Genomic DNA, 11,616 nt, shown 5'->3' on the forward strand with positions numbered 1-11,616 from the left:
ATTCATTTAGGCTGTAAATGTACAGACAACAATGTACCGACAACAATAAAGAATACAATGAGGCCATTGAAGGCCGGGTTTTCCAATCACAATCTTTTGTTATTGTACGGTATCACGTTTTCTTTTATTGGAATCTGGAGTAGCATTGTTTTAAGAATATTTTTTTGATTTATTGATTGTGTGATATGCTCTTCTTGAAGACCTTTTCAGAAGGAGTCCTGCATTTTTAATCCAGATCTACATCCACAGGCTCTTCCACTGCACCAGAAGTGTCATGAATTATCTAGATTTCTTTTTTTAAATCCATGGCTACGGTGTACCATGAAAATCTCCATATGCAGCAAATGTAGGTCAGGCTGAACACGGGAGACTTCTTTTGGTCTCGGAGCTGTGACGTAAGAGCTCAGAAGTTCTACTGTATACACGTCTGCATAACCACACACACACACACACACAACATGGTGCCAAGTTCTTCTAGGACATGATACTGAATCAACATCCCTTGTTAGTACTGGAACAACGTTCCTATCAAAATCACAGTCCGAAAGGTATTCCCAACCATAATTTAAAATCACAGAGAAATGGTCTTCTGAATGTTCATCCAGCACTAACAACGATGCTGATCCAGAAGCGTGTCCTACTTGGGTAAATCATATTAAAAATATAGCCACAAGGGTTTTAGCTTCAGACTTTTTCTTAGGGTTTTCCAACACAATACATATTTTGTTGTGCTTTCCAGCATTCCAACAGTGGAATACAAAAAGGGTCATTTGTTTTATGGAATACAATGGGGATATCTTTATCTATCTATAGCCGACACTTTATTAATAAACAATTAAAATATCTCCTTGCTATATTTGACATATTCATAATCATTACTTTTGCCGGTTCTTTGTGACAGCTTTTAGGTGTTACATGAACCCTTACAAGTTACATAAACACGTCACCACCGCATCACCGCAGATTGAGTAATGTAACTGAATACGTTACAAATTACACATTTTTGGGCATGTATTCTGTAGATTCTGTAACATACATTTTGGAAGTGTCCTTCCCAACACTGTGTATATATATATACAATAAATATATATATAGCCTGTTCTCACGTAAATGCGTCTCTATAGCACGCAGTGTTTATCGGGAAATAATATACGTGAAAATGAGTTTTTACGTGCATATGATACGCAGTTTTCACGTGCATCTGATACGCACTTCATTGCATGTAATACACACGCATCCCACCCCACTAATCCTACCCAAACATATAATACACACGCATCCCACACCATTAATTAAACTAGGTACTAAACCTACCCTAACCAATCCATGAGTATCCTATGCACGTAAAAACAAATTTTTGCGTTTAAATTACACGATAAACAGACACTGCGTGCTATAGAGACGCATTTAGTGTGATCGGGTTGCAGCCTATATATATATATATATGTTATATACACACACACAGACACGCACAGAATATATGTAAGGGATAATGTATAGCGAGGCGGTTGTTATGGCGAATACAACCCCGACAGGCTGATCCTGACCCTGACGCGAAGCGGAATATCTAATAAACGTATGTTAGATGCGCTTAATCGCAATTATTCGATTTGCCAGCACTAATATATATATATATTTAAAAATAGAATATAGGGGGACTTCTAATATTGTGTTGGACAGTCAGGGGCCTTTGAGTCAGAAAGGTTGATAACCTCTGCTCTAAAAACCTTACTGAAAAGACAGTTCAGGGAATTAAAGTTACATTTAAATGCTTCATTGTTAGTGTTATGGCTTAGAGCCGGTGTCATGAGGTTTTTACAAGGTTTTTCAATCCTGGTCATCTGTGAGATTGAGGGACCAATGAGCGAGTTGATGTCAGCTTCTATCTTTTGAAGTGTCAAAGCTCATTTGAGTCAGTCACCACTGACAGCATTCGTAAAGAGATTAGAGAGAATTAATTCTCTCTCTCTCTCCCCCCTCACACACACACACACACACACACACGACTAATCTAAGTGAGGATATATCATAGACTTTTATTGTTTTTATATAAAGCTTATTATAATCACTATAGCCAAACACTAACTCAAACCCAAGTTTATGAAGCTGAGATTTCTTGAAAAAGTGATGAAGTTTAGGCAACAGAAAATGTGATCAGAAAAGAAGACTATAACCAGTGATCAAGACCAAAGAGAAGAGACTGTATAAATAATCCAGGAGAAGATGAGAGTGGGGGAGGGAGTCTAAAACTCTCAAATGTAATTATCTTATTAGCAGCCCTCAGAGACTCACACAGGGAGGGAGAGGCTGAACTTAAGTTTGTATTGGGCGACTCAGTAGTAATAGAGAGTAGGATGGAAGGAAGTTGGCACTAATTCCTAATTACAGGAATGCCTTAAAACCAAACCCAAATAGTTCATGCATGTACATGCAGGAATCCAATATGTTTTTTTTAGTTGAATTTCTTCTATAATCATTATGAAGTGTATATATATATATATAAGTAAATATATATGTAAATATAAGCAGATATGCAATATTACAGTACTGTCAGAAATTATACATTTGTTCCTTTAGCATATTCTTACCTAAGAGACAAATAAACATTGCACCAATATGCCTATACCTCAAGTTTGGATAAATGTATAATACAATATTTTTTAATTTGTTAAATTGTATTATTTGCTTTCATTTTTGTTCACAATGTTTAATTAACAGTGAATTAAGTGTATACTGTCTAAAATAGTGGAATCAGTCTTATTGAACGAAATTTGAATGAATGATTCAATGGCAAATATGCTATAGATTTTTCACAGTCACTTGTTGCCCCCTACTGGTGTAATGATGTAATTGATACAATATTTATGTGAAGAGTCAGGTTACTTTAAAATGGTGGCTTACTCTATTTTGAATGCCAGCGTTTATATTCAAACTATAAACGTTTTTATCCCAGCGATAGCATGAACGCAGATATTAATCGTGATTGTACTTGTCAAAGTTTTAATATTCATAGTCGAATCGTTGTCATTTTGGAATAAGATCGCAAGGGTGTTTGCGAGATTGCAATCTTTTAACGATTAATTGTGCAGCTCAGTGTTTTCAATTGAATCAGAAAGTAAACCCAAATAATTGAATTCCTGCATGTAAATTGCAGGACCGAACTTTAGGATCTGGGGGTTGTTCCATAAAACAAGATTAGAATACAACCAGGCTTATTTTGGTTAGTCAGACTTATTGTCGATTGATTCGGTTTCATAAAGCAAACTCAAAATAGTTCAAACTCTAAACTGTCAGGCTAAGCCTCAGTTGTTGCACAGATTCTCACACTGACCAATAGGAACACAATGACTGACACTCTCTCAGCATTCTAAATTAGTATAAGTCATCTTTATTAAGTAGCTTAAGTCCTAAACGACCCAAAACTATATTTTGTATCTTTATTGTATTTGGTTTCTTAAATTCTTCCCTGAATTACTTCAGTTACATTTTTTTTAATGTAATGTAATGTGCTATAAGTTCACTGCAACTTATCCAAGATCCTAAAGATAAATTATTATAATTAGAAGATATTTCTGGTGTTATAAAATATTGCATAGCCTATTCATTTTCCAAGCAAAATCTATTAGTCAGAATTATTGCGCTCCTATTTGGCGCAGCAGTACAATATAACTGCTATACAGTATATGCACTGTCCAATCCTGCTGCTGGAAGGCCACTGTCCTGTCGAGTTCAGCTCCTGTTTAGCTCTGTGTGTGTGTGTGTGTGTGTGTGTGTGTGTGTGTGTGTGTGTGTGTGTGTGTGTGTGTGTGTGTGTGTGTGTGTGTGTGTGTGTGTGTGTGTGTGTGTGTGTGTCTGTGATTATCTGTATGTGTGCATATCTCTTTTACACAATTATTTTTGTTTTGAAATAAAAGTTATCACTGGTATGAGTTTGGTTTTTTGAGTTGACATGCATAATATGGGATACAGAGATTGGCAATGTACTGTATTTAGTTGGTTTAACTTCAAACTACTTAATTGGCATAAATGTTTTATAATAGCCTATATAATGCACAAAAATAAACAAGAACTATTACAGAGGAATGATTAAAATAAGAAATATATAAGGTGCCATTAATATTTACAGTATTTATTTTATTTACACAGTGAAATGCAACAGAATGTGAAAAACTTTTTAAATACTACACAGATATTACACAATGCTCTGTAATTCCTTATAAGTTTACCTTAGATCAGGCATAGTTAAAACTATGGATATGTGCTCTACTCCCTTCTGCTGCTTTCATTAATACATTAGAGTTTTTTTAATACTTCATAATTTTACTAAAGTATTATTTCAAATTTGCGCATGCATTTTGAAGACGCGTCACGTCAAAACACGTGATGTCACCACCTAGCGCAAATACGACGCATGCGCTGTCAGCGCGATATGGCACATGCGTTTTCAACCGCATTTCCTGTTTACCTTGACGTCGACGTCATATATATGCCACTAACCAATGAGAAGCGTTACGGGCATGCAGCCCCGCCCCAGGTGCGGCCCCGCCTCGATTGACGTCATCACTTTACCACTAACCAATGACAAGCGTTGTGGGCGTGCAGCCCCGCCCCAGGTGCAGCCCCACCCCGATCTGCTGGCTGCAGCCAGGTGTACTTGAACCACGCCCCTCCAACTGACAGTAGACAGGCTGCCTGTGTGTTTGCGAGTATTTACAGCGCGTGAAAGGAGATGGCGAGGAGGTGCATTTTTGGTTGTGGCACTCACAGAACACTTTTCCCAGTCCCTAAAATTCCCTCGTTACGGTCCAGATGGCTCGATTTTTTACATTTCGAGGAAGGAGGGATAACAGAGAGGTCACGGATGTGCTCGAAGCACTTCACGCGCGAATGCTTCAAAAATTGGACAGAACACGAAATGGGGTTTGTGAGATATCTGTCATTAACAGATAACGCGTTCCCGTCAGTGCACACGGTTGGTACCTCACAAAGTTTGACGGTAAGTGGAACTAGCTACAACCAAGCTCTTGAGACGTTGAACATCATACAGGGCTGCCAACATAACTTTGTCATATTATGCTTAATAAACTAAATAAATGTTTGCGCGTGCGCGTGTTTTGATGTTCAGGCGGCGAGTAATCCTCAACAACCGATTGTAAACTTGCGTTTAGATCTGCCTCCATTTCTGAATGAAACACCTACTTTTCTAGATCCAATCAGGTGCTAGTTGGAAGAAAAAGCCACGCCCACTATTTTTCCTCATTTAGTATTCCGTTTCTCTCGGAAATACGTCACAACACTGAGATAAAGTCGGTTGCAACTTCCGGTTCACGCGGCCTTTAATCCCCGCTTTTCTTAGCGTCTTTTATGGAACAACCCTCTGGTCTATGACAGCACAATTTTACTCAGTAACACACTGTAGCACACACTGCTATTGACAAAACCACAGAACACGTAAATCACCATATTACCTCAATCAGTGCTAAGAGAATAATGGTTAAGCTAAAACAGTAATCACAGTCATTTAAGCGCAATGACATTTACCTCTCAGCTCAGTGTTTATGTGTCATTAGTAGGCTACGTGTGTTTTTGTGTGTACAGCACAGTGTTCTGGTGTAAATCGTTTAATCTGCACTCTTCGTGACTTCCTGCCAGCTGGGCCCCTTTCCTGCCCAATATGCTTTTAATTATCCCAGCATTCCCTTCTGAGAAAAAACCCTAATGCTTCTTTCCACATGTCAAACGAGAACAGCAACACAGCTGTATGAGCCGTCTTCAGCAAACAGAAATCCGCTCAAACTATTGCAGAGTTAGAAAGAGTCGTAAAAACCTCTCATTTTGGACACGGAACATACAGAAGTCGTGCCAAAACCTTATTACAGTAACGCTGAGAAAACAGAAGCCTGATACCAACTAAAACATATGTACTACAGCATCTGCTATTCCCATACAGGAAGTAGACAGCTAGCCCAAGGTGGACAATGGGAGCAGAGCCCGTCTACGGATGGACATATTAGACATTCTCTGATGGGAGTTTATTAGGACACAAATACTGGTAAAATACAGAAAAAATTACATATTTAGTTTAGCTACTTCACCCAAAAATGAAAATTATGTCATTATTTACCCACCCTCAAAAAAAATAAAATATATATATATATATATATATATATATATATATATATATATATATATATATATATATATATATATATATATATATATATATATATATATAGGCTTGAGTATATATAGGCATTATTTTAGGGTGAGTAAATAATGACAGAATCTTCATTTTTGGGTGAAGTAGCTAAACTAAATATGTAATTTTTTCTGTATTTATATATATATACATATATATATATATATATATATATATATATATATATATATAGCTACATAGCTTATAGCTACAAATTTAAATAGCCTATGTTTTTTGTTTGTTTTTGTTTATACAGTGAAGTGTCAGTGAAGACCAGTGTTTGATCCCATTATCTTTCATTGAATGAACAAAAACAGTTCTTGGAAAATATCACAGACCATAAAGTATCATACAAGTTCAGAGTGACATGAGAGAGTACATTTTTTGTTTTTGGGTGAATTATCCCTTTACCAGCATTCCCAGAAGTCCCTGTATGGTTATGTTATTGTGAAACAGTCCTAAATATTCAGTCAAATACTAGTGTTTATATTCATGTTCTCAATAAAGTTACAAAGATTGTAAAAACTCGTAAATTCAAGTGAACTACAAGCACTTTGAGAATAGATTTGACTAAATCATTACAAAGAACGAATTCAAATGAATGATTCATTAGCGAATCGGACAATCACGATGATCTTTTGAATAGAAGGAGATAAGAAAACGCAGTGTGGTTGTGGATAAGGTCCATGTGGCATTAAAGTACAGAGAAAAGAGGAGGACAAAGTGCTGACATGTTTTGGCAGCTACTGGCGGGCCAGACCCAGACAAACAATTGTACTGAGTGCCCTGAGATCCAAGCGAACCCTCCGCCACACAGATGGTTTCAATCCAAAAGTGCAAATATATGTCTTCTTCTCAGTGCCAGGATGTAAGCACAGTTTTAAAGGTGGTTGAAGGGAGGCCTTGGGGGCTGAATAATGTTGAAATGGCACTGGCTGTGTGTGTGCCCGAGTTCATATGGGTGCATGTGTGCCCTCTTTGTCCCTTTCCCATTTAAAATAAGTTAGGTCTGTTGAAAAAAAATGGTTTAGAAAGGTGTGTTTTTAGAAAAAATGCTATATTCCACCTAAAACTTTTTTAATTAAAAAATTACTGTATAATTGTATTACATTCAGTAGTGATATCATATCAATAACTATGAATGACTATGTAGAATATTTGTGCTTTTGAAAATTATATTTCACAGTGCAGGACTATTTATGTGAACTGCAAAAAGGTGAAAAACTGGAGGCCTAGCTAGCAGTTTTGTGGCAAATGTACCTTTGGGTTCAGAAACGATACACCTCGTTCTCTGTGTGCACTAAAAATCAGCAAATAGGTGACTAATAAATAAACGGGTGATCTGCTAATGGTCAGTCTATAATATATATTACACACCACCTTTCAAAAGTTTAGGGTCAGTAATATATATATTTTTTGACAGAAGTTAATGCTTTTATTCAGCAAAGACATTCAATTGATCAACAGTCAATAATTTTTTTTGCAATGTTACAAAAATTGGATTTCATGCTTTTTCAAATAAATGCTGTTCTCTTGAATTTTCAATTCATCAAAGAAGCCTGAAAAAAATGTATCACAGTTTCCACACAAAAAAAAAGAAGAAAAAAAGGAGCACAGCTGTTTTGAAAAGTTAGAATAAATGTTTTTTGAGCACTAAAACCACTTTTTAGATTGATTTGACACTGAAGACTAGAGTAATGATGCTGAAAATTCAGCTTTGCCATCACAGGAATAAATTACATTTTAAAATGTATTTATATATTTAAAATATTATATAACTAATGTCACTGCATTTTTATCAAATAATTGCAGCTTTGTTCAACATAATAGACCATTTGAAACAATGTTTATTATAATATACATGAATTATTATGCATGTATTTTATCCAATTTTATTATAGGATTATTTAATTATATTTTAATATATTACAATTATGGATTAATTTTATGTATCAACTTCCATAGTAGATATTTACAGGCTTAATTTCTCCATTTAGAAGTGTTGTACTGGCATGTGATCTTCAAATCAAGTAGTTTGCTTGCTCTCCCTATGTGTCGGTGTGAACGAGTGCAGACCCCCATATGTCCCAGCATGCATGTGTAAGAGTGTGAGAATGAGAGCGAAGGGGTACTGGCATAAAGACTGTGTCCATTTGACAAAAGGATGCCGGCAAAGCACTCTGGGATACATTAGGGATTAAACCCCATTTTCACAGAAGCCCACAGAAAGGGGTGCATTCATCTTTTATAAAAAAAAAAAGAGAATAACAACACCCAACCCCCCGTCTTCTTCCTCTCCTCTCTTCCCTTCTGCTCTGCCAGGCCAGACAGACCCAAGGGCTTGTCATGACCTCATCTCATACAGATTTACCCCCACATACCCCGTGGCTTTCCTGTGACCTCGTACCTATCAAGCCAACCAACTAGGCCAATCTCATCTACAAGCATCCCAGGAAAACCAGGCCTTATTGATGCTTTCCACGATGTTAGTACCTTCACATTCAAGCACATACAAGTTTCACTCGTCTTTCAGCTCTGAGAATGTAATCACATTTAATGTGTCTTGTCTATGTCTATAAAATGTCTTGACCTTGGAAAATTATTCACAGCAGAAAATGCATTTGTATTCAACATTTGCAGTGATAAGTGAGCCCATTTCTCTAAACCAATGGTACATGGCAGCACAGTATTGCATTCATCCGATTTCTCCAAACAACGTTTGAACCCGAGAGATCAATTTCTATTACTGCAGCCCTGAGTATCCGTTAATTGCAGATTTCTTTTTGGGAACAAGTCACTGTTGTTGGCCATTTTACCATACAGCATTGTAGTGCTCTGGATGTGGTGACTGACAGCTATAGCTGGTGAGCAAAGGCAACCATGGCTGCAATTTCACGCAGCTGGATGCTATTTCCTACTTGTCCTCTGGAGAATGGCTGCTTTGACAGAATAACGTCATTTTATGACAGTAAACAAGCCTTCATGACATTTGAACTTGAAAAGGGTCTCTGTGACCTTCATCTCTGTCTGAAAGAAGTCTATGGGCCAGATTTACTAAACTGTAAATTAGCGTGAGAGCGCAATATATAAAAGCACCGATGGGAGTGGAAAGTTCTGCGCATGATCTACTCACAACGCGTAAATGAAAGAACAGAGACTCAGCCGGATCATTTCCACGATGACCAATGCAATCTTGCAAGAGCAGCGCAAATTAGCATCTGGTTTAAAATGTGCTTTTTTTTGCTGTAAATAATGGCGCAAATATCAGTAAATTGACGAGCGCAGACCTTAGTAAATCACCTTGCATGCTTCATTCAAATACTCTCCTCTTATAAATTTTGCATCTGAAAGGGAAACTGCATGCACAGTTATACTGTTTATACCATTTTTGGCAGCATTCCCTTAATGTTGCTGTGACTGAGATACACAGTAATCTTAAATGTCTCTACATATGACCAAATGTTGCATATGCATGTAGAAATGCATTATATATCCTATGCACATCCTCATAATGTCTCCTACTGGGTGTTGAGATCTATTTCTGTGGGTGGGTAAATAGACAAGCACTGGCTATCTCCACACAGCTCCTGAAGCATAACATCATTTCTGAACAGTAACTGCTCAGTGATTGGACAGTCTGTTCTCATGTGCAACACGAGAAGCTCAGTAAGATGAAGTCATTCAAACCGATTACAAATCAATGCCACTCTTCAGGCGTAAAAGATGTCCCAGCTTGACCAGCAGGAATTTTCATCGTAGTTTAAACTGGTTAGTACTGATCAAGCTACCTCATAGTCATCAACAAAGCCATGCTACTAACCAGTAAAACAAAGACTGGTTGACCAAAGATATTGAGCCTGGTAGGGCATCAGCAGGAGTGCTTTATTTAAATAAAGTATTTGTACTGTTTTATATAGACATTGTCTTACTGTATTATCATTGTCTATTCTTGGACAACTCTTTGATGTTTAATCATAATTACGTATGAATGGCACATTTTGTGTTTATTAATATTATTATTAACAAGCTGTCAAATATGTGACACTCTGAATGGCACAACTCACAATCTAGTACCTCAAAACTAACTTGGCACACTGCAGTAAAAGCCTTCAGAGGGTGACGTCATGCCTGAGAACAACCTTTGATGTTGCCGCTCCGCACGCACACGTCGATCTTGATGTGGTCTCATATTTCCAAATCATAGCACTTGAACTCGACCTACCTTTTGATATTCCGTGTCCTCCGGGCGGAAATCGCTGCTGGTCAGCTGAAACTGTAGGTTTAAGTGTGGAAGGCGATGGAAAAGGTTAACCCACCACGGCGGAGAATAATTCACCACTGCAGCCATAGTGTTCATCCAGATCTCTGACTGCAAAAGACACAATGATGCATTCAGCAGCCGATTCTAGACTTCGACCGTTTCATCACGTCGCACTGCATCAAATGCATTTAAAGTGTCTCTTTACAAGCTAACGTTACCTGCAGTTATGCAGGGGTTAAAAATCTGCACCAAAGACAACCAAGCATACAAATGGCTACATTTCCCAAGAATTTTGTGATTAACACTCACCCCTTGTTCTTAATTAGATAATACAGATTTGTTCTTAAATTTAATAATTAACATACATTGTTTATATACTAGGGTTTAAACCGCAATATGTTCAGACAGGCTTTTGTTGTCGGGAATCCATTCTTACCCGTTATCAGTCTAAACCATAGTTCCAGCAAAAAAAAAACCTGCGATGATCTCAACAGACAAATGGCTCCTGTCCTTCGGTGTTTTGGGTGAAAAGCAATAACAGCAGGTTTATCTGAGCTCAGCAGTCAGTCAGCATGAACCGAACGAACGAACGAACGAACGAACGAACGCTGCCCCTGCGTCACTGCCGTCTGCATGTTATCCAGCGATACGCTCACAGGAACTGAAGCCAGAGCTTTAAACGCCTTGCATGTCCAATGCGCTTTTGTTTTAAGGTTGTCCCGCACTGCTTTCTTCCAGTAGACGCCTGTGCTCAGCGCTTGTTCATTTCTGTTGCGTTAAAATTTAGATGTAGGCTATAAAATACGCGATGATATCACGTATTACAAGGATGAATAGTGATTTGTGAGAAGACTACAAACGGGCGCGATTGTCAATCATCCACGTTCATCTATTTCAATCCTCAAATGGATTAGTGTGCTTACAGACCTCTGGTGGCCAAATGATGCACATTCAAACCATATCAATACTGTATTCTTTTTATTGTTCTGGTTCTTGTCCACAATTTTCGGCCATTTTACTGATTTTAATCATTAGTTTTTCTTAATTCAAAGGTTATGCTAATTATGCTAATGCTAATTATACTACAGACATAGCCTATTATAAACGTATAAATACGTTATGTTTACGTTATAAAAAGGGTAATGTCTGAAACTTT

General features: G+C 37.4%; 1 protein-coding gene across 1 annotated transcript in view; it reads right to left on the reverse strand.

Annotated features, from left to right (window-relative positions):
• The window catches only part of ttyh3b (tweety family member 3b), a 36,767-nt gene extending 25,390 nt beyond the window's left edge, over positions 1-11,377 (reverse strand). Inside the window, exons 1-2 of the mRNA XM_079615190.1 lie at positions 10,897-11,377; positions 10,422-10,568 (exon numbers count right to left, since the gene is read on the reverse strand). Of these exons, the coding sequence (XP_079471316.1) occupies positions 10,422-10,556 (135 nt within the window). The 5' untranslated portion in view covers positions 10,557-10,568; positions 10,897-11,377. The remainder of the gene's footprint in view (positions 1-10,421; positions 10,569-10,896) is intronic.
• Between the last annotated feature and the right edge of the window lie 239 nt (positions 11,378-11,616).

This window comes from Phoxinus phoxinus, assembly GCF_949152265.1.
Source record: "Phoxinus phoxinus genome assembly, chromosome: 6".
Classification (NCBI taxonomy): Eukaryota; Metazoa; Chordata; class Actinopteri; order Cypriniformes; family Leuciscidae; genus Phoxinus; species Phoxinus phoxinus.